Raw genomic sequence first — 27349 nt, forward strand, 5'->3', positions numbered from 1 at the left:
ACATCTAGTTAAGAATTGCAAACCCAAACCTCTAGGCTGGTCTAGGCAGCAATCATTGGCCTCACCTTAAAAGACATACTTTAATAATAATTATTCTTATTTAAAATAGTTTTAACTTGGAGACTACGTTAAATTAGGCCACCTTCCCTAATTCTTAAAAAATATTATATATTATCAAACCAGCAGACTCAATAATAAACTCTTTGTTCAGGAAATATAAACACATGAAACCTAGCAAACTACTAAAACCTAAAGATGGCTCCCACTTTCAGAAACCAAACTTTAAGACATTTAGAAAAGGGGTTTTCACAAGCTAGTCAGTCTTGCTGACATAAACTGAGGAACAACACAATAAACTGAGAAAGAACAGTGCCTGAAGTTAAAGATACCTCAATGACATGAACCTGAAAAATGCTCACTAAATTATAAATGTAAGCCCAAAAAAATCACTGGTCTTTAAATGACCATTGAAGTAACTATTCTTTTCTGTCTGATAAGGTCCTAACAGCCTACTGGTCTATTGTATTCATTCTCTCTCCTTTTAACATGTGTTTAAGCAAAAAAAATTTTTAAAGCATACATCACTTCTTACTTAGGGTACCCCTAGATAAAAAGAGGGCGGGGACGCCAACAATGAACAATCATATTACCTAAACGCATGATTCACACATATAGCCCCTAAAATAACACACTGTACCATTTTACACAGCTACATAATTGGACTATTTTTAGGTCCTGCTTAATGCTTCACATGCTATACATCCAAAATGAAGGGCTTACTTTGATTTCATTTAGATTTAAAGTTGATAAAGAGGTTAAAAAGCATCCTCTCCCATTCTGTCTCTCAAAAGTAGGCTACAAGAAAACAAATCTTTTTTTTCCTGAGCTCCTAACACGCAGCCTTCCCTAACTCCCCAATCGAAGATGAAACACTGAACATAATAAGGGACAATCTCCCAGGGCCCTAGCACCAATTCTGTCCTGCCAATACTGATGGTCCCCAAAAGCCGAGGAAAAGAAATCCACTTGCCAGGCTAGTATTGTCAAGCTATAAACAAAAGCTTTATTTCCCAGATCAATGGTGGTTAAGGACAGATACTCCATGAATGGTATGAATCCAAAAGCAGCATGTCCCAAGACTTCACTGGCATGCCACACCATGCTTGAGAGTCACCTTCAAAGATCCAGCTTGTCCCCCCACCCATGGGACACTGTCATCCCAAGTTCCCACACCTCCTACACATCTGCTGTACATCTGGGACTCTTGATTGAAATGCATGTTCTCTTGTTACATGCCTGTATACATTTGTCAAATTGGACATTTTGCTGTATTTAACTGAGCCTCAATGGAATTTTAAAAATTAAACATAAGCAATTCTTAGACTCTTTTGCAGACCTGAAGGGTTTTTTTTTTTTTAAGCTTCTGAGTGATTCCATGTGAGAACCACTGCTCTGGGTTACATTGCACATAACTTCCCTCACTCAAAAATGGGGAAAGTCAAGAACACCAGGTCTAAAGTCAGACATCTAGAATCAAAGACAGCTCTGTTGGGGCACCTGGGTGGCTCAGTGGGTTAAGCCTCTGCCTTTGGCTCAGGTCATGGTCTCAGGTTCCTGGGATCGAGCCCCGCATTGGACTCTCTGCTCAGCGAGAAGCCTGCTTCCCCCTCTTTCTCTGCCTGACTCTCTGCTTACTTGTGATCTCTCTGTCAAATAAATAAATAAAATCTTAAAAAAAAAAAAACTCTCAGAAGAATGCCTAAAAATTTTAAGAGTACCTGACCCTTGCAAACACCCAAAATGTAATACTGATTTAGATCCTTATGGCCAATGGTCTAAAAACGGTTGGCTATATGGCTGGGATTCTTATTTGCTGAATCCCTGGAATTTACATCTGTAACGATGTAGTACGAAACCAGTAAGGAACTAACATTGTGCAATGCTTAAAAATCAGATGCTTCTCAAATAAAATACAAACCAAGTAACTGGCTCTAGAAATGGTATAGGTTGAGAGCAGTTAATCTGTTTTCAAATTTTTTTCAAGAAGATAGAAAAAGACAAAATAACTGAGCCTCCCAAACTTTTCACAGCGAAAGAGGGCTACATTTAATATTGAATCATCCAAATCACAGAAGATAAAGGTAAAACAAACCAGGTGGACTAAGGCATCCAGTAAAGACCTCCCACTCATCCTGCCACTTTCCCTCACTCTCATAATCTGCATTTAAAACAAGCTGACTGGGGCGCCTGGGTGGCTCAGTTGGTTAAGTGACTGCCTTCGGCTCATAAGTCCCGCATCAGGCTCCCGGCTCAGTGCTTCTCCCTCTTCCTCTGCCTGCCACTCTGCCTACTTGTGCCCCCTCTTCAAATAAATAAATAAATAAATAAATAATCTTAAAACAAGCTGACTTCCTAAAAGAGAAATTTAGCGCGGGGGGGGGGAATCTAACCACATGTAAAGTGTCACTATATGATAAAGCTCTTATCAGAGTTATTAAGACAGTGGATACTTTCAACAGTAGCAATGGCTGCCAGAGGACCTGAACTGAAGACCTGTAAAAAAAAGGGGGGGAGGGGGGATCTGTACTAGGTTATCACGCAGAAAAAGAAGCCTGATAATAAAATGGAGAAACCGATTCCCCGAAAAAAGCCTCGGTGAGAGGCTGCCAAGGTGAGATTCCCTCAAAAGAAAAAGCCTCATGCCCAGAATGCTAGTCCTGAATCGTATCAGCAAACAGATGCAAAGAAAACAGAAAAGATATCTGGGTGAGAGATGACCCGAATTCTCACGGGAAGAAAAGCAGCCAAAGCTTAAGTGCACGGAGCACGGAATCCAATTTTAGGCCTGCAGCAACTCAAGGGCCCGTTAACCATTTCCCAGGAAGTCCGAAATCTTCAGATTAAAGGGATCTGACGTCTTGGACAGCTCTCTGGAAACCCAAGACCGGCAGACACTGGCGATTCAGAGGATTTAGGGGGAGGGGAGGCGGTGGAAGAGAGTCAAAAGCCTTCTCGAAGATAAAATCACGTGACTCGCGGGCAAAGAAATACCCAAGGAGCTAAAAAGAGGGAAAAGGGGTCCTGGGTAAAGACACTCCAATCCCACAACCGGTAAGCGCGGTCCACGGCGCTAGAGGGCTGGGCGGGGGCCGAACCCCGATCCCCAGAGCTTGGACCCGAGGCCTCCAGTCTGCTGCCAGCCCATGCACCAACCTGGGACCACCGTGCGAGGGCACTGTCCCCGCGCGAGCGCGCGGGAAAAACGGCGGTCGGGCCGGAAGGGCGCAGGGCGAGCCGCGAGGACGACCTGCCGGGCACTTACGCTGCCGCTTCTTCCTAAGGCTTTCGACGCGCTGGCGGGAGGCCGAGGGGGCGCCGCTGTAGGAGCCGGGCGGGCTCCGTCTGGCGCCCTCCGCCGAAGCCGAGGCCCCGACGGGGGGCTCCGAGGCGCTGCTCGCCCGGCGCCGCAGCAGCTCCTGCCGCCGCCCATCAGGCCCTTCGGGCGCCGGCTCCCCCGCCGACGAGGAGGAGGTGTCGCCCGCTCTGCCGTGGCGTTCCATGGGCACGCCGAGCCGGCCCGCTCCCATCCGCAGCAGCCACCGCTGCCGCCCGAGCCAGCCCCCCAGCGCAGGGTCCCTGGTCCCCTCCTCCGCGGCACTCCAGACCAAGCAGAAGCGCACCCTCCGCCGGCCGCCTCTTCCGTTGCGCCAGCGCGCAGCAAACCAATCCAAATAGGCTGGGGGCGGCCCGAAGGCCTCGCGTCCAATCGTCTCCCTCACTCGAGGCGGATCGACAGTGCCTCTGTCCAATGAAAGGCTCCCAGGACGGGGCAGGGCGGGGCGGAGAGTGGCGGGGGAGGGGATCCGGGCTTGGCCGCGGGGAAGGCGGTGTTGCTGAAGCGAGAGTGATGGCGGCACCGCCCAATGGACGTGTGGGTGGAGGGGCCAGCGCACCCGCCCGCACAGGTGGACCGGTCCTCTCCCCAGCCCCAGCGTCCCGCCCCGCTGCTGCGTCCCATCTCTCCCAGCCCGCACCCTCCTCCAGCCCCGCAGTGGGCTCCCCAGCGTCTGGCCGCCAGACTTTGGCAAAGAGAAGGGCTTGAACCGCGGCTGACCTTAGCCTTTGTCCCTCGGCCTGTTTCCGCCACTGCCGTCGAGGCCGCCAGCCCCTCCGCGCTATGTTTTTTACTACCACTCTCTCCCCCAGCACCGCCACGGGCGTGTTTGGGCTAAGCCCCCTCCATTCCGTCTGCGTTGGAGAAATGTTCCCGGTACCAGAAGGAATGAAAGGACTGGGGCTGGTCTCCATGGCAACTGGAAGAAAGAGGTGGGTTATAAACCCTTCGCCACCCGCCTGTGCTGAAGGAGGGGGTGTGGGAGCCGGGGAGTGGGGTTGGCTTTTTGAAGGACAGTATGGACTCCTTTTCTGTGCAGCGCACTGGAGGGACATAGAAGGATTTGGTGGCTGCCTTGAAGCCTGTTAGGGGTGTGTGCGTGCGCGTGTGTGCGCGTTAATCATCATCTTCCCTTTTGGGAGGTGGGGGCGAGAACATAGTCACCTCCGGCCCTGAGATACTGACCACTCACTGCAACCAAAAGCCCTACCAACCACCCTTCTTCCCAGGTTACCCCAGCCTGAAATGATCCTGCCTTGTTCTGTACCCTCAAGGTACTCCCTCACTCCATCAAGTTTAGCGAGACTGTGTTTTTCTTGCTTGCTATTTATTGGTTTAGTGCCTCCCCCAGGACACCGTAATGTCCCTTGGGCGATAGCCCTCATTTTCTTCACCTTTCCCGTACTGACTGCTAGTAGCCAGCTGAAAAGAAAGATGAGCTCTTTTGCTCTTTGAAGAAAATTAACCGCTTACTCCAAACTAGCTTCCCCTCACTGTAGGAATAACTCTGGAAACCCTATATCCAAACTCTGGAAATTGCAACTCCCGCAAGAAGCCACCCCAGATGAATCCTACAAGAACCAAGAATACCTGTAGCAGTCTTCTAAATCTCAGCACCCAGTGTGGCCTATCTTTCTTTCTACCCCCAAGCAATGTGGTCCTCCTTGACCTGAGGGAGCTTTCATCCTAGGCTATGAGTTCTGATAGGTCATCCTGAAGAATCAGGAATCATCATCCAAGACTCCCAAGAGGAACCCCAGTAGCAAAACAACACCTAAAGTACCTGTGTAATTTGGGGTTTTTTGTTTGTTTGTTTTTACAGTGTAGAGAGTGCCTTTACATGTCATTTAATCCTCTAAGCAACACTGGGATGATGAGGCAACTTAACTGGAGACACACAGCTTAAAAAATGACAGAGCCTGGATTCCTGAGAAGTTCAGCTACTCTCTGCCTTACAGTAACCAAAAGGCACAAATTCGGGGCACCTGGGTGGCTCAGTGGGTTGAGCCGCTGCCTTCGGCTCAGGTCATGATCTCAGGGTCCTGGGATCGAGCCCCACATTGGGTTCTCTGCTCAGCAGGGAGCCTGCATCCCCCTCTCTCTCTGCCTGCCTCTCTACTTGTGATCTCTCTCTCTCTCTCTCTCTGTCAAATAAATAAATAAAACCTTTAAAAAAAAAACAAAAACAAAAGGCACAAATTCAGTAAAATTCCAATAAGTTATTAGAAGGCTTTTTGTCCTCTAAATAAATATGTAAATATTTATATATTTATATATCTATATCTAGATATTTATATCTAAATAAACATATGTGTCCTCACTCTGTGGTATGAACTTACTGACAGTTTGTGGCTATCTCTAAAGTTTATCCAAAATAACGGATGAAGCATACGTGAATGGCAATTAGGCAAGATGTTTATAATCCTAAATGAAAAATACAAATAAACTGAGCAAAAGAAAACAGACATGAAAGAATACATACTGTATGATTTATATGAAGTCAACATTAATAAATGATTAGAAATCAGGATGATGGGGTTTTGTGGGGGAAGGGGAAGAGAGTCGTGATAACAGGGCAACAGATTTCTGTAGGACTGGGAATATTCAGCTTCTCTGGTCTGGGTGGTGGCTACATGGGTGTGTTCACTTTGCAATGTGTCTTTAAGATGTTCACGTGTTGGGACGCCTGGATGGCTCAGTGGGTTAAAGCCTCTGCCTTCGGCTCAGGTCATGATCCCAGGGTCCTGGGATGGAGCCACATCTCTGCTTTGCAGGGAGCCCGCTTCCTCCTCTCTCTCTCTGCCTGCCTCTCTGCCTAGTGTGGTTTCTCTCTGTTGAATATATAAAAAAAAAAAAAAGATGTTCACGTGTTTTGTGCACTTTTCTGTATGTGTGTTTTACTTAAATAAAACGTGTTTTAAGGAAAAGGAAAGAAATTGAAGATTTTTCCTGGAGCAAATTTTTTTTGTTTTTTTTCCAAAATGTCAAATAAAAGGAGCGATTAAGAGATTTTCTTTCTCTCTGGTTATTATAACAGTTTAAAGGGAGAGTATCATTAAGTTTTTGTTTTGTTTTGTTTTTTATCACTTCTCTTAATAATTTACCCTCAGGAAGAAACCAGTTTTCTGGTATATACACACCAGAGAAAACCAGTTTTCTGGTATACACACCTGAATACACACCTCAGGGCTGGAGGTGACTGTGTTCTGGTATACACACCAGAGGTCATGGTAAGCATAATGTTTTAGAAGAACTAACCAAATTCTAAAGTAATAATTTGCAAATCTAGAGCCATTTCCGTGACAAAACATCACCCAGAATACACATCTACCATATTAGTTGCCTTTTGCTAGATCAGAAATAACCCCAAAACTTAGTGGCTGAGTAATAAATATTTATTATCTCAGTTTCTGTGGGTCAAGAATTTGGGCGTGATTTAGCTGGATGGTTCTGGCTCTTTCATGAAGTTGCAGTCATTTGAGGGCATATGGTCTGAAGGATCCACTTCCAAGATGGCTTATTCACATGACTGGCAAGCTGGTACTAGCTTTTGGCAGGAGGCCTCAGCTCCCACAACATGGGTGGGCCTCTTCATAGGGTTGCTTGAGTGTCCTCCCAACGTGACAGCTGGCTTCTCCTGAAGCTAGTGATTCAAGGGAAAACATGCAGAAATCTCAGTATCTTTTAAGATCGAGCCTAGAAAGTCATACACCCATCATGGCTGCAATATCCTATTGCAGTATCCAATATCCTATTATTACACAGATAAGAATTCTTCAGACTGGGTTGATATTACCCAAGAATGTGAATACCAGGAAGGAGAGAGTCATTGGAGGCCACGTTATAGCCCATAGTCTGCCCCCTGGCCCCCAGATGATAGAAGATTCACTTCCTCATCTCTTACTACTATCTAACAGCCTGGGGACAGACCCTCCCTGAGTTTCTATAGAGTTTTCTTGCAGCTAAAATAGAGCATCACTGGGGAATAAAAAATTGAAAGTATCACGAGAGTGCCAAGCCACAGACTTTTATAGACCAACTTCTTTCTCCTTTCACTGGACTGTATTGGTGCCAGGGAAATGAAAAGCATGGAATCAGTCCCCTTTCAAGTACATGGTCCTTTTTTCCAGAATATAATGGTGTGGAGAATTGGGGGAAACCTTGCCTATTATCTCTTCCAAAGGACAAAGATACGAAAACCAGGAAGTTACTAAGCCCCTAGACATTATATATGCATGTGCATATACCTCCAAAAGGAGGCTCAGCTATGTATCTCTTTTCCAAATGTAATTGACCATGGAATCCTTTTTTCACAGAATCTCTTCCTTGGACACACTTTGGGAAATTCATCTCTGGATATAAAAATCACTCACATCTCTGTTATAGTAAAAGCAATGAAGATCTAGTTCTTTCCATTTTGAAAGCCTGATGGCTTATTTATTTATTTTTAGAAAGGGGGAGGGGCAGAGGGAAAGAGAATCTTTTTTTTTTTTAAGATTTTTTATTTTATTTATTTGACAGAGAGAGATCACAAGCAGGCAGAGAGTGAGAGGGAAGCAGGCTCCCCGCGGAGCAGAGAGCCCGATGCGGGACTCGATCCCAGGACCCTGAGATCATGACCCGAGCTGAAGGCAGCGGCCTAAACCACTGAGCCACCCAGGCGCCCCAGGAAAGAGAATCTTAAGTAGGTTCTATGCCCAGCACAGAGCCCAACGCGGGGCTCCATCTCATGACCCTGAGATCATGATCTGAGCCTAAATCAAATGTCGACCGCTTAACCAACTGAGCCACCCAGCTGAAACAGCTTGATAGCTAATATTATCTTCATCCCCAAATAAACCTACAGTACACCCCCCTCCCACCACCACCCCGCCCCGCCATCTGAAGCTTCGCTTTCCCAGGCTTCATTTACCTGTGGTCAACCACAGTCTTGAAGTAGATGATCCTTCTTCTGAAATACTGTCAGAAGGTCACCAGTAGCCAATGGCTACATAACAACACCTACATCATTGCCCTCACTTCATCTCATCACGTTGGTATTTTACTGTCTCATATCATTACAAGAAGGATGAGTACAGTCCAATAAGAGATAACATTGAGAAAACTCTTATTACAATAGACTATTATACTTGTTCCTTCTTGTCATTACCGTAGTTAATCTCTTACTGTGCCTAAATTATAAATTAAATTTTATCACAGGGGTGTATTAGCAGGAAAAACAGGTATATATAAGTTTTGGTACTCTCCGTGGTTGCAGGCACCTACTGGGAGTTTTGGAACGTATCCCTTGCAGATAAGGTAAAACTTACCTTTGTAAAAGCATCTGCTTTCTGAAAACAAGTTTGTCCTCTTTCCTCTTCAACAGCTTCCCTTTCCTCAGTTCTCTTAATGGCATTGCCATTTCTGTTCCTCTGGGCAACATGATTCTTCACTCTCATGTGCCCTTTCCTTGAGTCCAGCACTATTCACCAGAAATATATACAAATCACATGGGTAATTTAAATTCTCTAGTAGTCACATCTTTAAAAGTAAAAAGAAGGGGCACCTGGGTGGCTCAGTGGATTAAGCCGCTGCCTTCGGCTCAGGTCATGATCTCGGGGTCCTGGGATCGAGCCCCGCATCAGGCTCTCTGCTCCGCGGGGAGCCTGCTTCCTCCTCTCTCTCTGCCTGCCTCTCTGCCTGCTTGTGATCTCTCTCTCCGTCAAATAAATAAATAAAATCTTTAAAAAAAAAAAAAAGGTAAAAAGAAATGGGTGAAATTATTTTATTAGCATATTTAACCCAATATGTCCAAAACATTATTATTTCATCATGTGGCGCTAGTCACATTAGAAGTGGTCAGTGGAGTGCTTGGCTGGCTCAGTCCGAAAAGTCCACAACTCTTGCTCTCTGGGTTTTGAGTTTGAGCTTCAAATTAGGTATAGAGATTATTAAAATAAATAAATAAACTTTTAAAAAATGATCAATAGCCACAAGTGTCTAGTAGCTATCAAATTAGACAAGAAGAGCCCTCTGGGAGCCCTTTATTTTGGTTGCCTCCTAAATACTTGTTCTGCCTCTGGTTTACTTTCCACGCCCACTACTCCCAGGTGCTGGTATAATCTCCCCTCTAAAAGGTCTTGATGAGGGGCACCTGGGTGGCTAGTTCTGTTTAGCTTCTGACTCTTAATCTCAGCTCAGCTCTTGATCTCAGTCACGAGTTGATCTCAGGTCTCGAGTTCATTCCCCACCCCAGCATGGAGCCTACTTAAAAAAAAAAAAAAAGAAAGAAAGAAAAAGAAAAAGTTTTCACCTACAGAACTAAATTCAAAACACTTAATATAGGGGCGCTTGGGTGGCTCAGTGGGTTAAAGCCTCTGCCTTCGGCTCAGGTCTTGATCCCAGGGTCCTGGGATGGAGCCCCATATTGGGCTCTCTGCTCGGCGGGGAGCCTGCTTCCCTCTCTATCTCTCTCCACCTGCCTCTCTGCCTTCTTGTGATCTCTCCCTCTGTCACATAAATAAATAAAAATTTAAAAGACACAATATACAAGGAGTCCCACATTTAGCATCTTTCCACTTTTCATCATTATTTCCCATACACTTGCATAGTATGTTCCAGCAAAAGGAATCTCCCAGCTCTCCAGACAGACTTGACTCTTAGCCAGCTGTAAACCTCATCCTTCATCTCTACATGAAATTCCTCCCACCACATTTCTGCTTAATCAAAATTCAACCCAGTTTCCATGGTTTATCCCAAAAGATACTTCCTCCTTAAAGTCCTCACAGATTACCACACTTAGCTATGAACCTTCTAATCTTTTATAACACGTCACTCTTAATGACATGTATCACATACTTCCTTGTCTTAACATTCTTGATATACATGTTTTATAATCTCCAACAAGACTTTGAGAGCTATTCAAATAAAAGTTTGTACCTTCATATCCCCCACAGTGCCTTTCACAGTGTAATACACAGATACACACACAGACACAATGTGTTAATAAATCATTACAGTGGCAATAACAACTTTGGGATTCATTAAATTCCTAACATTTTTGCAGTAGACAATGTTTCACACCTGCCACCTCACGACCATTCTCTCTTCACCGAGAAATCCCCCTACCTACCTGTAGATTAGGCTCCAACAGCCATGTTTGAATCCATAACCCAACACCTTGGAACAGGGACTCAGTTCTCAAAGTGTGATCCCACATCCTCCATGCAGGCAAAGGAACAGAGAAAGCTGATTCGCAGAGAGACCCAAGAATGAACAGATGCACAGAGCAAAACAGAAAAACAAGAATGCTTTGCCAGTTCTCCCAGTCTTGCCCACTTCCATCCTTTCCTGGGCTGATTACTTTCCTGTCTTTGGGTCCCTCCCTGTAACATTAAAATGTTTTTAAATATTTCTTATGACTCCCTCGCCCCTTTTTTTCTTAATCTAGCTTACATTGTTTTCTCTTACTTGCAACCAGAGTCTTAAAACAATAATGATGGAAACCAAGCCCTCATTCTGAAGGCTACTTATCCCATCCTCTCGCATGATCCAATATTTTGAATGATAACTTTCCTACCATAAGGGCAAGCCCATTTCTCAAGGATCCTCAGATTTCTGGCAGCTGAGGAGACAAATGCACAAGAGAAAAACTGTCTACCTTATTTTGGCAGATGGGCGCTATTGCAGAACTTATTGTCCTGTCCTTAAAGAATCCCTGTCGCTGGCCTAATTCACCGAAAGAGAACACCGATATATATTATCACTGAGTTTTTAATACTTCCCAGGTGATCCCAGTGTGCAGTCAGTGCTCAGATCAAGTTTTCTAGGCTGCCCTTGCTTTGGCATGATGAGTAGTTTGAAAGCCAGAATCTCAGGACCCACCCCAGACACACCTTATCTGCAATTTCAGCGAAAGCCCCAGGTGATTCATATACGTATTAAAGTCTGGGAAACACTAATTTAGGATACATGCTTTGGAGTCAGCCAGACCTTAGTCCTAACCCTGCCAGCACCAGCCGAGGGATTTTGGGCAAGCTGCTTAACCTAGCTAAACCTCAGTTGAATAAAAATGACAGGGCCACACAATGGAACAATATGTAGCCATCAAAAGGAATTTGTAAAACCTTTAGATACTATAGACTGCTTCCCAAGGTATTTTAACTGAAAAAATAAATATATATTGTCAATGTTAATGGAAAGATAAATGTAATGGGCTTTGGGGAAAAGTTAAATAAAATAATATATGTAGAGCAGCTAGAATCATTTTTGGTGGGGTGGCCCAGTCGGTTAAGTGTCTGACTCTTGATCTCAGCTCAGATCTGTTTCTTAGGGTCATGAGTTTGGACCCCATGCTTAATCTTAGATTCTTTTTTTTTTTTTAAAGATTTTATTTATTTATTTGACAGCGAGAGAGAGAGAGATCACAAGTAGGCAGAGAGGCAGGCAGAGAGAGAGGGAAGCAGGCTCCCTGCTGTGCAGAGAGCCCGATGCGGTACTCGATCCCAGGACCCCGAGATCATGACCTGAGCCGAAGGCAGCGGCTTAACCCACTGAGCCACCCAGGCGCCCCTTAATCTTAGATTCTTAAGATAGGATGCTTAAGATTCTCTCTCTCCCTTTTCCTCTGCTCCCCTCTCTCCAAAAAAATAAATAAAATCTTAAAAAAAAAACCTCAAGTATCATGAACCCCACATTATTTAACTTTCCCTGATTGTCAATCTTTTATAATTGTGTCAAATTCATTTTCCAAAGTCAACATATTGCATTTCATTGCTTTGTCGCTTAAATCTTTTTTTTTTCAAAGATTTTATCTATTTATTTGACAAAGATCACAAGTAGGCAGAGAGGCAGGCAGAGACAGAGAGAGGGACAAGCAGGCTCCCCGCCAAGCAGAGAGCCTGATGCGGGGCTCTATCCCAGGACCCTGGGATCATGACCTGAGCCGAAGGTAGAGGCCCCAACCCACTGAGCCACCCAGGCACCCCTCTTAAATCTTTTTTAACCCATTTCCCTCCATTTATTTTCCTTGCAATTTATTTATTGAAGAAACCAGATTGTTTGCCCTGAAGAATTTCCACATTTCAGACTTTGATGACTGCATCCTTGTAATTTAAAGTCTTTTTTTTTCCAAAGGTTTTATTTATTTATTTGACAGAGAGCGATCACAAGTAGGCAGAGAGGCAGGCAGAGAGAGAGGAGGAAGCAGGCTCCCCGTGGAGCAGAAAGCCCGACGCGGGGCTGAATCCTAGGACCCCGAGACCATGACCCCAGCCGAAGGCAGAGGCCCAACCCACTGAGCTACCCAGGCGCCCCATAATTTAAAGTCTTGATTAGATTCAGGTTTGCTTCATTTAAAATAATTCATCATTGGTGGTGCTATTTATTTATTATTCATCTCATCAGAACAGGAAAATCCTAGTTCATAACATTAACTACTTACTTGCATTATTACCTCTTTTCGAGATGTTAAGATTGGTCATTTGCTTCAGGGAACTTAGATTGGTCCATCCATTATAAAGTTCTCCATCAGCTTTTCACCTACTGGATTCAGCAACTATTGGTGACATTGCCTAATGGTGATATAGCCATTATTTTATTAGGGGGTGCAAAATTGTGATATTCTAATTCTTTTATCTCTTCTGCACTTAATTAATTGGAATTCTTCTATAAAGAACCTTTATTCAGCCTGGGTGGCTCAGTGGATTAAAGCCTCTGCCTTCGGCTCAGGTCATGATCCCGGGGTCCTGGGATCGAGCCCCACATCGGGCTCTCTGTTCCTCAGGGAGCCTGCTTCCTCCTCTCTCTCTGCCTGCCTCTCTGCCTAGTTGTGATTTCTCTCTGTCAAACTAATAAAAATATTTTAAAAAAAAGAACCTTTATTCATCAGCTCTTTGGTATCCTGAAGTATAACTTCTATAGAAAAGGAAAGACTGATTTTTTTTTAAGATTTATTTATTCACTTGAGAGAGACAGCCTGCATATTGGGGGGGGGGGGCGGTGAGGAGGGGCAGAGGAAGAGGTAGAGAGAGTCCCAAGCAGACTCCACACTGAGTGTAGAGCCCAGTTCAGGACTCAATCCCATGACCCCGAGACCATGACCAAGCTGAAACTGAGTCAGACTTTCAACCAACTGTGCCATCCAGATGCCCCTGATTCTTTTTTTTTTTTTTTTTAATTTTACCTGTAAGTAATATCTACATCCAACGTGCGGCTTGAACCCACAACCTCAAGATTAAGAGTAGCATGGGGTGCCTGGGTGATTCAGTCAGTTGAGCACCCAGTTTTGGTTTTTGGCTTAGATCATGATCTCGGGGTGGTAAGATCAAGACCCCGAGTCAGGCTCCAGTCTGGATCTGGAGCCTGCTTGAGATTTTCTCTCTCCCTTTCCCTCTGCCCCTGATCTCTCTCGCAAATAAATAAATAAGTCTTTTTTTAAAAAGAAGATCAAGAGTTACATGCTCTACTGAGCCATCCAGGAACCCCATTTTTTTCTTTCTATTTTTTTTTAAAGCAGGATTGATTCTCTTTATTGACTAGTTTTCAGAATGAATTGATTTTCTAGTGTCTTCTTGAGGTGACTAATGAATTACTTTCTTTTTTAGTGTTATTATGAACTCACGCATTTTAAAACATATTTAATGAATTTCAATCCATTGGAATCACTCTTCTTTTTGATGTTCAAATTGGTGAGGGAAGTCCTTCAGATTGACTCCATAATCATTTAAACGTGACTCTAATAGTCTTACACAGTTTCCTTGTTCTCTGGTATGATGAGAGGTTCCAGCCTCAACTCCAGAAATCTCCTGTCCAGATCTTGAATCAGACATTTCTCCAAGGAGTAATTGTTCCTATCAGTAGGAAATGATGTTTAGAAGTCACAATTTGGACACCAGGAGTGCACATTGCTACTGGGTTGTTCAGTTTCTAGGCCCTTTTAGCATATAGATAGAAAACCTACCTTTATAAAGAGAAAAGTATATCATACATTTATATTAATATTTTTCCATTCATTTTTAAGGTTCTAGAGTTTTTACTTAATTCCTTTGGTTTTATATTTCTCTTTTATCTTGTCCTAAAAAAATCAAAGTTCTTAACAACATTCACTACTTATTTGCTTTATCATTAGAGATAATAGTTTCAGAATAAAAATACCAATATTATCACCAACAAGATGGTTACTAAATTCTGTTTAACATTTCCTTGCAGTTCTTTTTGTCCTAAGGATATATTGTACTACAGATGAAAATTCAAACTGTTGTGTTTTAAAGTTGAAATAATTCCTCTCTGTGTGATTCAGGCATCAATTCAATACACAATTGAGTTCTTTTTGCCCAATTTTGATCCCATTTTTAGGGCTACAAACATCTTTTTGTAAAGTTTTATTTATTTAAGTAATCTTTCCACCCATCGTGGGGTTCAAACTCACGACCCCAAGATCGAGTCACATGCTCTTCCAACTGAGCCAGCTAGGCTCCCCAAAATAAAAAAAATCTTAAATTTAACTACAGTAACATGGTTCCAAAGTCAAATCTACAAAAGAAGGCACATCCAGAAAAGTCTAGCTTCTGTCCTTGAACCCTCCTTTCTGTTTCTGCCCTTTCTTTATAGGTAACCATTTTTGCGATTAGTTTTTGGTTTATCCTTTCATGAAAAGTGACAAGAGATTCCAGTCCAAATTCTTTTGGTTTTAGTAGTATTCGTGGCTAAGATTTGTTACAGGGAAAGGATGCAAACCAATGTCTGCAAAGGGAAAGCTATGTGAGGCAAAGTCCAGATGAAACCAGGCCCAGGCTTTTAAAGCCCTCTCCCAGTAGAGTCACATGGGATACCAAGACTCAACTCTTACCTAAAAGCTTTTTTTCTTAAATAAAAGATTATACATTTTCCATCTTTTCCTTCTTTTAAAAGATTTTACTTATTTATTAGAGAGAGAGAGACAGGGAGAGAGAGCATAAGCAGGGGCAGCAGGATGGAGAGGGAAAAGCAGGCTCCCTGATGAGCAGGGAGCCCAATGTGGGGCTCAATCTTATGACCCTGAGATCATGACCTGAACTGAAGGCAGATGCTTAACCAACTGAGCCACACTGGTGTCCCTTGAGTCTTTTGCTACTTACAAAGTGTGCCATAATGATTAGCCTTGTACATACGTCTTTGTTTATTTTCGCCAGTGTATTTCTCTCCCTCTGTCAAATAAATAAATAAAATCTTTTTAAAAAATATTTTATTTATTTGACAGAGAGAGATCACAAGTAGGCAGAGAGGCAGGCAGAGGGGTGTTGGGGGGGAAAGCAGGCTCCCCGCTGAGCAGAGACCCCCGATGCAGGGCTCAATCCCAGGACCCTGAGATCATGACCCGAGCTGAAGGCAGAGGCTTTAACCCACTGAGCCACTCAGGCGCCCCTAAATAAAATCTTAAAAAAAAAAAAAAGAATAGTTTGGAGGTGAATCCTCCTCTCCAGGTTGAGCCCTGAGATGGCTGCAACCCTAGCCAACACATTAGAGACCCTGAGCCAAAGGACCCAGTGAGCCTGCACCTGAAATCCGAACCCACAGAAACCATGAGTATGAAATGTGTTGTTTTACGCTATTAAGTTTTGACCTAATTTCTCTTTTGCAGCATTCATTAGCAGATACACCTCCACTAGAATTGTTATATGTACTCTTTAATTCAAAGAATTTGTTTATTTATTTCTTTATCTTGGAGAGAGAGAAAGAGAGCACAGGGGGAAGAGCAGAGGGGGCGGGACAAGCAGAGAGCCTGACCTGGAGCTTGATCTCACAGCCCTGAGATCATGACCCGAGTTGAAATCAAGAGTTGGATGCTCAACCGACTGAGCCACCCAGGTGCCCAGTGTTATATATACTCTTAACTAGTAGATGACTACAGGGAGCGTAGAATACTGATTGAGTAATGGTGAGGTCAACTGATGAGGCTAGTTGGCCAATGGTCTTCAGTGGCACTGTGTGGGGCTCTGGCTCTGGATTTGCCCTGTTCTCCATTTCATCAGTGATTTGGGTAGGTCATCCTGCACATGGTGGGGAAAAAATCAGAAATCGAGGGTCCTCAATCAACTGAAACAAGGACCAAATCATTTGGATTGCTGTATGAACTAAATTCAATTCAACAAAGACCTAGTAAACTTGGCAACAATACTTTGTGGGGTACTATGAGGAGCTATAGAAGAGTCTAGAGGCTAGGAGACCCTGCACCCCACTGCTACGAACAGAGAGTCCTCACTCCCAAGCCACAGATGGGATTAAGTTAGGATTATCAAATGGCACAGTACATAGGCAAAGGCAAAGAATGATGTCTCTCAAACTTACAGGAGAGTGAAGGACATTTTCAATTACTGTTCTTCGTTTTTAACTCAAAAAAGTCTCCTTAGATGAAAGACCAAAATGTGAGATAAGAAACCACCAAAATTCTAGAGGAGAAAACAGGCAGCAACCCCTTTGACCTCTGCCATGGCAGCTTCTTACTAGGCACATCTCTGGAGGCAAGGGAAACAAAAGAAAAAAAGAACTGTTGGGAATTCATCAAGATAAAAAGCTTCTGCACAGTGGAGGAAACAATCAACAAAACTAAAAGGTAACCTACAAAATGGGAGAAGATATTTGCAAATGATATATTGGATAAAGGGCTAGTATCCAAAATCTATAAAAAAAAAAACTTATCAAACTCAACACCCCAAAAATAAATAATCCAGTTAAGAAATGGGCAGGAGACATGAACACTTACCCAAAGAAGACATACAAATGGCCAACAGACACATGAATAATGCTTCACATCACTTGGCATCAGAGAACTACAAATCAAAACCACAGTGAGATACCACTTCACACCTATTAGAATGGCTAAAGTCAATGACTCAGGAAACAACAGATGTTGGCAAGGGTGCAGAGAAAGAACACTCTTATACTCTTGGTGGGAATGCAAACTGTGCAGCCACTCTGGAGAACAGTAAGGAGGGTCCTCAAAATGTTAAACATCTCAGGGCATTTGCATTCTAGTATGGAGAGTAATTTTGGGGGTGCCTGGGTGGCTCAGTGGGTTAAAGCCTCTGCCTTCGTCTCAGGTCAGGATCCCAGGGTTCTGGGATCGAGGCCCAAATCAGGCTCTCTGCTAGGCGGGGAGCCTGCTTCCCCCTTTCTCTCTGCCTGCCTCTCTGCCTACTTGTAATCTCTGTCAAATAAATAAATAAAATCTTTTAATAAAATAAAAACAAAAAAAAAGAAAGTAATTTTCAAATTATTAAAAAGTACACGAGCACCTAGGTGGCTCAGTTAAGCATCCAACTCTTGATTTCAGCTCAGGTCATGATCTCAGGGTCATGGGATCAAGCCCCATGTCAAGCTTCACCTTCAGCTCAGAGTCTGCTGGAGATTCTCCCTCTCCTCCCCCTTCCCCCCATCCCACTGGTGCTCTGAATAAATAAACTATATATATATATATATATATATATATATATATACACACACACACATATACACACACATATATTTTAAAGATTTTATTTATTTGACAGAGAGAGAGGCAGCGAGAGAGGGAACACAAGCAGGGGGAGTGGGAGAGGGAGAAGAAGGCTGTCCGTGGAGCAGGGAGCCCAACGTGGGGCTCAATCCCAGCACTCTGGGATCCTGACCTGAGCCGAAGGCAGATGCTTAGCGACTGAGCCACCCAGGTGCCCCATAAATAAAATATTTTAAAAAAATAGAACTGCCTTACAACCCAGCAATTGCACTACTAGGTATTTATCCAAAGGATACAAAAATACTGTTTCAAAGGGGCACACACACCCCAGTGTTTATAGCAGCACTATCAACAATAGGCAAATTATGGAAAGAGCTCCAACGTCCATTGACTGATGAATGGATAAAGAAGTGATGGAATATTACTCACCCATCAAAAAGAATGAAATCTTGCCATTTGCAACAACATGGATGGTATTATGCTAAGCAAAAGAAGTCAGAGAAAGAAAAATACTGTATGATTTCACTCCTATGTGGAGTTTAAGAAACAAACCACATGAACACAGGGGAAGGGAAGGAAAAACAAAATAAGATAAAAAAGAGAGAGGGAGACAGACCATAAGAGTCTCTTAACTATAGAAAACAAACAGGGTGGCTGGAGGGTAGGTAGGTCGGGGGATAGGGTGACTGGGTGATGGGAATCAAGGAGCACACTTGTTGTGTTGAGCACTGGGTATTCTACGTAGGTAACAAATCGTTAAATTCTACTCCTGAAACCAATACTACACCATATGTTAACTAACTTGAATTTAACTAAAATCTTGGAAGGAAACAAGTCTCTTCAGAAACGTAGTGACTGCATGAGTCAGCACCTGCCTTTCACAAAATCCCCAGGGGAGTGGTATCTACGCTGAAGTTTGAGAATCTCCGGCCTAATAACTGCTCGGTTTGGGGCTTTAATTTTTTATAGTAAGCACATTTTCATGTATTCCCTGTGTAATTAAAAGATGTTTTAGAGACGCCTGGGTGGCTCAGTCGGTTGGGCATCTGTCTCTGGCTCGAATCATGATCCCAGGGTCGTGGGATCAAGCCCTGCATCAGGCTCCTTGCTTAGCGGGGAGCCTGCTTCTCCCTTTCCCTCTGCCTGCAGCTCCCCCCGCTTGTGCGCTCGCTCTCTTTCTCTCTCTTGCTATCTGTCAAATAAATAAATCTTTAAAAAAAAAAGTTTTAAACTGGAAGGGGAGATGAACCATGAGAGACTATGGACTCTGAAAAACAACCAGAGGGTTTTGAAGGGGTTGGGGGGGGGGGTGGGAGGTTGAGGAACCAGGTGGTGGGTAATAGGGAGGGCACGTACTGCATGGAGCACTGGGTGTGATGCCAAAACAATGAACACTGTTATGCTGTAAATAAACAAATAAAAAAAAATAAAAATAATAAAAAATAAAAAAATAAGAATTAAAATATAATAAAATCAAAAAATAACAAAACATATAAAAATTAAAAAACAAAGTTTTAAAGAGACTAGATTAAGGACACCTGTGCCGGGCTCAGCTGGAAGAACGTGCAACTCTTCATCCCAGGCTCATGAGTTTGGGCCCCATGTGAGGTACAGAGATTACTTAAACAAATAAAAAACTTTTAAATAAAAAATAAAGAGACTAGATTATAAAGAAGGTGAATATTCAAAGGGGGAGATTGGCTGCTGCTAGACTGGGTGGGAAGGAGTCCACTGAGCCAAGTCCAGAAGGTAGCAGGCTGCCCCACACCCTGAGAACAGAAAACTCCTGACAGTGAAGGCAGGGGGGAAGGGGGAGAGGTCCTGAACGAGCCACCCAGATTGAAAGCTCTGTACTGCAGTAGCCTCGCTACAATCAGACATCTGGTCATCATAGACCCTCATAACTGCAAGCTGAATGAAGGAAATGCCCAAGGATTGTAAGTTCTAGAAGTAATAATAGCAGAATGACTACAAATGAGTATCCATGGACCCACAATTCTAAGGATGTCGTGACAGCGAGTAGGCAAAGAAATCATTCTTTCAACAATGACCAGTTTCTCTTTTTCCCCATTCTTTTGGACAGGCCTCCTGCAAGAAGCCGATTTCCAGCTGCATGTGATAATGAAAGGATTTTTGCTTTCTTCTTATGTTAAATACAAGTGAATTGATTAAATAGAAGACAGAGTCTGATTGCTAGGAAATCAGTGATTCAGATGGTGTGGAACGGCACCTAGGGATGGGGGAAGAGAAAACAGGAGGGGGAGGAAGTCCATACAGCCATACTCGCCAAGGACACTCAAGGGCTGATGGGACTGAGCCTTGGAAGAGGAACGATTTGAGGAGCAAGGATTTGACATCACCCATTGTTTGTGGCTTCAGGAAGATAAGGGATGCCATGAGTTGGCTGTGGACCCAGAAGTAGAACCCAGGGCTTCCTCCCCTTCTTCACCTTCCCCCCAACCCCTGCTCTCTCTCCCCGCCTCTACCCTTCTTGCTGCAGGTTCCTTAATTCCTTTCTCAGTACGCTTTCCAGTATGTAGGTGTTACTTCAAATAAAAAGTTGTACTTGGTGGGGCGGGTACTTTGGGTGCTGTTTTTGTTGTTGTTGTTGTTGTTGTTTTATAGAAACAGTATTGAATATGTAGAAGAAAGATACTCAGTATAGGCTATTAAAATACAGGCAAAGGAATGGGAATTTACCCTGCAGGGTTTGAGGCAAGCCATGGGAACTTAGGAAGCCTAATAAATGAGAGAGGTCTGACCAAAGAAGCCTTCCAATAGCAGCTGGGCTTTACGCCAGGCCTAAAGGAAAAAGAAACTTGGTGGGTGTGATCGCTCAGCAAAGACTTGGAGCAGGGGGTCTCACCCTCACAGGCAGGCCCCCAGGCCCCGGGGAGGGAGAGGGAGCTGGAGGAAACGTGTATGTGCCCACCCAACTCCCATTCCAGCAGGGGAGGCTCCGCTCGGCGCCCATACTCTTCCCTCTGAGAGACTGAATATACAAACGGACACGGGCCAGACCAGGTATGACACTAGAACGCTGACCCCAAACCTCTGCAGTAACCAGCCTGGGAAGCCAAACCACAATTTAACCCCATTTAAAATGAGACTTCAGGGGCGCTTGGGTGGCTCAGTGGGTTAAAGCCTCTGCCTTTGGCTCAGGTCATGATCCCAGGGTCCTGGGATCGATCCCCGCATCGGGCTCTGCTCAGCAGGGAGCCTGCTTCCTCCTCTCTCTCTGCCTGCCTCTCTGCCTACTTGAGATCTCTGTCTGTCAAATAAATAAATAAAATCTTAAAAAAATAATAAAATGAGACTTCACACCAACACGTTCCTCCCGGTGTGCCAAGATCTGCCCCATGTTGCGATAGTGTAATAATGCCCAATATTATAACTAATGGTCTCGGGGTGTTGTAAGAATAGGACTATGATCACTGTGTGTGTGTGTGTATGTGTGTGTGTGTGCGCGTGCACATGCTAATACACCCCAGAACTGCAGTGGCGGGCCCAGAACAACTAGGACTCAGTGCCTGGCAGCTTCTTCCCCGTCCCCACCACACCTTATCTCTACCAACTCAGGACCAACCAGAGAAACCAAATTCCCCAACCAACCACAGAGGTGTCCCCTCTAGCTAGCCAGCCTCCAGCGTCCCTCCCAGGTATACCACCTCCAATCATAACACACCCGGAGCTTCCCTTTCTTTCCCACTGTGACACTTTCCCCCTCCCTGCCTTTGAGTCCCTTCCTGCCAAATGCAAGTGATGATGGTGGCTGACTCTTCTGCAAACTCTGAAGGAAGAGCCTCTGCTCTCATTTAGGGGATCTTGGGGTATTTCTGTACCTGCAGCAGGAGTCTGGACACAGAACATCATACTCTATCTCCTCCAAAGCAGGAGTCTGTAGAGCCACCCCCCCCAGAATGTCCCTTCCTGCCTCTATCCCTCCCGAAGGTAACCAGTCTGACCGTCAATGCCATGGATCATTTTTGCTTACTTCTGTACTTTTTATGGGAACAGAATCCCACGGTGAGGACTTTTTGTGTGTACTGACTTCTGTTGCTCAACGCCAGGTCTGTGAGATTTACCCACGTTGTGTAGAGCAAGGTCTTCCTTCGTACTCATTGCTCTATCCCACTATTCTCTTTTGTGACGTTACCACAGCTCCTGTATCCATTCTAGCCTGGAGAGCCCTTTGGGCTGATTCCAGTTTGGGGCTAATATAAACAGCATGTGGAGGCCGAGAAAATTAAGGCCATCCCACCTCGGGTTTAGCTTGAGCATAAGTACAGCCATCTTGGCAAAGCAAAAGCTGGCACCTTGCACCCCCTCTCCACCCGCTCCCCTCCCCTCGGCAGTATGTGTGACATTCCTCAGGCATCCTGACTGCCCTAAAAGAAAAACAAAGAGTTAACTTGCAGAGATCACAATCCTGCAAGGCAGGAGTCTCCCTTGGTTTACAAATGTCCTTGAGATTCACAACAAAGAAGTTACCTTATCAATAGCCCAATTTCCAGAGGCACATAACTCAGTTCCTCAAGCCCTAAATAAAGTTACAGTTCTTCTAAACCTAAATCTCACTAACAAGAACACTTGATAGCAGGAATGTGACATGCCACCAGGAGACTCCCAATTGTCGTCATGTTAGTGCCTCATCAGAGGGAGAAACGGCCTTGATTTGATAATAACCAGGCCTCCAATATCCTGACAGTCTTTTTTTACCCTGATAGCCCTTCTGAACATCCCCTTTGTCCTCACTTACTGCTGAGCCAGCAGTCGTGGCCCAATTATCTACTGCCGAGTCCACCCCCACTCTGCCTTTAAAAACTCTGACTGTAATCCGGTTCGGGGTCCAAGTCCCTACTCCGCTGTGTCCGGTATACTTGGGCCCAAGCTTAAGCTTGTCGAATAAACCCTCGTGTGATTGCATCGGTGCTTGGCTCCTTAGTGGTCTCTTGGACACGAAAACTCAACTTGGGCACAACACACACAGTTAGAAACATTCTTGCACTAAATGGAAGAAGAAGAGGAGGAGAAGAGGAGGAGAAGAAAGAAAGAAAAGAAAGAAAGAGAGAAAGGGGGGGAAGGAAGGGAGAAAGAGAGAAAGAGAAAGAAAGAAAGAAAGAAAGAAAGAAAGAAAGAAAGAAAGTCATTCTTGCACACATCCCTTGGTAAACAGAAGATCTCTCCGCTGTGCTGTTCATACCCAGGCATGGAATTGCTACATCCATGGTCGATTTCAGTAGGCTACTGCCAGGTTGCAAACAGTTTTATCAACTTCTATTCCCGCACCGTGTCTGAAAGTTTCTGCTGCTCTGTTTTCACTGACACGTGATCTTGCCAGACCCTTTGATTGTAGCCTTTCTGCTTGGGTGTCTTTGTAAATTTACACTTCCCATTCTTCTGATTCCCTATAGGCTCTAAGTGTTACTGTTTCCCTGGACTTAGTTACAGTACTTATTAGTGTACATAACTGATGGAACAACACTTGTGCCTCCTCCCTACCACCACACTTGCTTCAGGAACACTCCTTTAGACAATTCACTATTGTATTGGAAACAATGGGTAGTGGATGGGGGCCCATAGAGTGAGGTCTTTGCTTTGTCATTCTGTCTCTGATGCCTTTCCCAATACTCTGCACACAGTAGGTGCAAAACATTGTATAAGGACATGAAAGTATGATATGAAAGCCTAATTGCAACTCACTCTGTGAGCCATTCCCAACCACTGGAGGGTAAGCAGGGGTCTTACTCCTTTTAGGCCTTAGATCCAGCACTGGAGAATCCTTAATTTTTTTAATTTTTAAGTAATCTCTACACCCGACGTGGGGCTCAAATCCACAACCCCAAGATCAAGAGTTGCACACTCCACTGACTGAGCCAGCCAGGTGCCCCACGGAGAATCCTTTAATAAGTAATGTTTGTGGGGCACCTAGGTGGCTCAATGGGTTAAAGCCTCTACCTTTGGCTCAGGTCATGATCCCAGGGTCCTGGGATCAAGCCCCACATGGGGCTCTCTGCTCAGCGGAGAGCCTCCCCGTCTCTCTCTGCCTGCCTCTCTGCCTACTTGTGATCTCTGTCTGTCAAATAAATAAAATAAATAGATAGGTAGGTAGGTAGGTAGGTAGGTAGATAGATAGATAAGTAAATAAATGTTTGCTACACCAAATTGGCTTCTGGAGGCCGGGCATTTTAGCCTGTGCCCCCTGCCTTGCCTCTCAGAGCCTCAGGCCATTAAGCCTGGGCACCGACCACGCACACACAGTGATGACAGTCCTATTGTTACAACATCCCTCAGACCATTAGTTATAATATTGCACATTATTACACTATCGCAACATGGGGCAGATCTTGGCACACTGGGCAGGAACGTGATGGTGTGAAATCTTGTTTTAAATGGGGTGCCCAGCTCCAGACATGCAAACAGCTGTGGGTCATGAGCAAGAGTAGGGAAACTTCTAGGTCTGGGGCTCAGGGGTCACAGCGTTCCCTTGCACATTCTCCTCTGGTCCTTGCTCCCTCCCAGTCTTGCAGACTAGCTGTACATTGGGTCAGAATGGTGCCCCTTGCCTAGGGCTGAGGACTGAGCGAGTTGATCTGTGTAAAATGCTTAGTCCAGCGCCTGGCACACAGCAAGGTGTGGGGTAAGCAGCAGCCCTGTGTATTACTGTCATTCTCACCAGCTGCCGCAGGAGTGCGGAATGCTGGGGGACTGAGCCCAATACCAAGTGTAAGCCTCATGGCCCTAGGCTACAGGGAAGAAAGCAGAGAGGTGAGCAGAGGGGAAACATGGGATTTTCATCCATGGAGACTAGTCACTTCCAACACAGATTAGAACAGGAATGCCAAACACTACTTTCCCAGGGGGAATGTGAGGGCAATTCACGGAAAGCAAGTGACCTCAAGGCCTGAATGACTCCATTCCTAGGAGACTCCTAGAAGAGCAAGAGACATACTGTGAAATTTGAATCTAGTCCAGATAGGTCATTTCTGCCTCCTGGAAGGGTTCTATCAGAGCCTGGCAGAGGCCCCCGATGCAATGGCAAGTTGCCACTGGACACACCCAGGTGTCGCCTCTCTGGGACAGGAGCGTAGCCAGACCCTTCCAAGGACCACTCCAAGGACCGTGTCCATGGAGGCACCCCTTTCGGTCTCCTCTCACTAAGATGGGAACCCAATGCTGCTCACTCTTTGAACTGCTTCACATGGGATGTCCCCCACAGAAACCACGCAACTAAGAAGGGAACGCCTAATGCTGCCTCGGGAGGAAACAGAGGGCCTTTATCAAAAATTCTCCCAGCTGATATCTCCACTGCTTATTCATTTGACAGCATAGTTTTGCCCGTTTTTTTTTTTTTAAGATTTTGTTTATTTATTTGACAGACAGAGATCACAAGTAGGCAGAGAGGCAGGCAGAGAGAGAGGGGGCAGCAGGCTCCCTGCTGAGCAGAGAGCCCGACGTGGGGCTCGATCCCAGGACCCTGAGACCATGACCCGAGCCGAAGGCAGAGGCTTAACCCACTGAGCCACCCAGGTGTCCCAGTTTTGCCTGTTCTTAAACAAGGAAGGAATAAATGGCGTATGATGGTAAATTAAAAAAAAAAAAAAAAAAAGATTCTCCCAGCCAAGTGTGCCTCGCCCCTTGGTTTTCTGCACTCCTGTCTCTGAGTAATAAAAGGAACCAGTACAGAAAAAGGGGGAATCGGGCAGGGATGAACAAGAATGGCCATGAGTCCATAATTGTTGAAGCTGGATGATGGGCATGGGTGGGGGGGGGGGCGTGTTCTCATTCTATTTTCTCTTACATTTCTTTCTTTTTTTTTTAAAGATTTTATTTATTTATTTGAGAGACTGGAGATCATAAGTAGGCAGAGAGGCAGACAGATAGAGAGGAGGAAGCAGGCTCCCTGCTGGGCGGAGAGCCCAATTGGGGGCTGGATCCCAGGACCCTGGGATCATGACCTGAGCTGAAGGCAGAGGTTTTAACCCACACTGAAGCACCCAGGTACCCCTTACATTTATTTCTGATATACATTTTCTTATGTTCTATTTTGTATTTGAAAGTTTTTCATAATAAATAATGTTTCTTGAAAGAATCTGTGTATAACCCAAAGCCCGGGAGGGTAAGGGCCATCTTCTTGATCCCCTACCAGAAAGCCCCCCTAAAATAAGGGGAGGGCACAGCACTGGTCTGACTTTGGTAGGTCATCAAACAAGGTCTATGTTTCCCACAGGGAGAGAAGCCGTGGTGGCTCTTGGGTTTTGAGGAAAATGTTTCAGCGGGAGAGAGAAGGTGAGGAGGCACTGATAAGCATACTCCGAAGGCTGCTGAGTCACCAACCGACTGGGACCTGGGACAGCACTGGGCCCCTGGCCCCACCCCAGCCTTTCCCCTGAGGTGAAGTGTGCTCTCCCGAGCCTCCAAGGGTAGGGGGCTGGGCCCCACACTCGGGGCAGACGTCCTCTCTCCCTTCCTGGGGTTCTGGCCTCCACACGGTCCAGGTCATGGTGATGGGGGTAACCTGTCTGTATCACTCTCCTATGCACTCCCTCCTGCAGCTGAAAGCCACACTCCAAACCCAGGATTCCTGAAATCGGACACATCATTATCAACTATCCCAAGACGTCTCCTGGCCACAGGCCTCATTACTCTGGCCAATTCCCAACTCTGCTTGAAGCTGGCATTTTAGAGGCCTTCGGTTGACCACAGCCAAAATCGGCCTGCTGTTTCAAGCCAGGTTAGGGCTCCTGGGCAACATAAGGGGAAAAGTGCCTCGTAGGTCCCTGAATGATTCCTACGTACTTTACCGAAAGGTGTCTCCCACAGGGCTGGTCACTGTTTGAAATTCCACCAGCAAAGTAGCATCCTTTGGGACTATACATTGCTTTCTTGAGATAATCTTTTCCAAAGCTACCCTGGGAAAGCCACACATTAAAACTATACTGGTGCATGAACTGTTTACTGACCCGGGTATCTGAAAGCGAGGGAGAGCACAGAGGTCTGGCTAAGAGCAAGGGTGATGGGGAGGGGCCCAGACAGCTTGGGTGGGGACCTCTCCTACTTTCTGGGTGCAGGCTGTTGGGTTCAGAATGAGGGTTGAAAAGATGTTTAGGGGCACTTGGGTGGCTCAGTCGCTAAGTGTCTGCCTTCAGCCCAGGTCATGATCCCAGGGTCCTGGGATTGGGCCCTTCCCCCTCTCCCACTCCCCTTGCTTCTTGTGTTCCCTCTCTCACTGTTTCTGTCAAATAAATAAATAAAATCTTAAAGAAAAGTTTAGAGGGAAAGGGACAGGTCACTCAAGGTAGAGGTCACTGAAGTCACCTACAAAGCAAGGCTGTAGCAGCCAAAGCAGGGTCGAGAACCTACCAGCTGGCAGTTTGGGGGTACCTCCCCAGGAGCTAGCCTTTGTCTCTTGCAGAGCACAGGAATGCAAGTGGCTCCTGGGGTGCCAGAGATGGCTGCCGGAAAGAAAAAACCCATGAAGATATTCCCCAATCCATCTGGCT

General features: G+C 45.1%; 1 protein-coding gene and 1 long non-coding RNA gene across 3 annotated transcripts in view; both read right to left on the reverse strand.

The window, feature by feature from the left end:
• PANK2 (pantothenate kinase 2) overlaps window positions 1–3681 on the reverse strand; it is a 35049-nt gene extending 31368 nt beyond the window's left edge. The window contains exon 1 of the mRNA XM_045980337.1: window positions 3323–3681. Within this exon, the coding sequence (XP_045836293.1) occupies window positions 3323–3587 (265 nt within the window). The 5' untranslated portion in view covers window positions 3588–3681. The remainder of the gene's footprint in view (window positions 1–3322) is intronic.
• A 3121-nt stretch (window positions 3682–6802) lies between these two features.
• On the reverse strand, window positions 6803–12985 carry LOC123926461. Of its 2 annotated transcripts, none has more exons than XR_006815275.1 (3): window positions 12828–12985; window positions 8704–8914; window positions 6803–7037 (listed from the first exon to the last, which is right to left on the reverse strand). It is a non-coding gene; the product is annotated as an uncharacterized LOC123926461 (long non-coding RNA). The 2 variants fall into 2 exon arrangements; XR_006815276.1 differs by lacking the exon at window positions 12828–12985 and adding an exon at window positions 10506–11595.
• Between the last annotated feature and the right edge of the window lie 14364 nt (window positions 12986–27349).

The sequence above is a fragment of the Meles meles genome, chromosome 16 (assembly GCF_922984935.1).
Source record: "Meles meles chromosome 16, mMelMel3.1 paternal haplotype, whole genome shotgun sequence".
Taxonomy (NCBI): Eukaryota; Metazoa; Chordata; class Mammalia; order Carnivora; family Mustelidae; genus Meles; species Meles meles.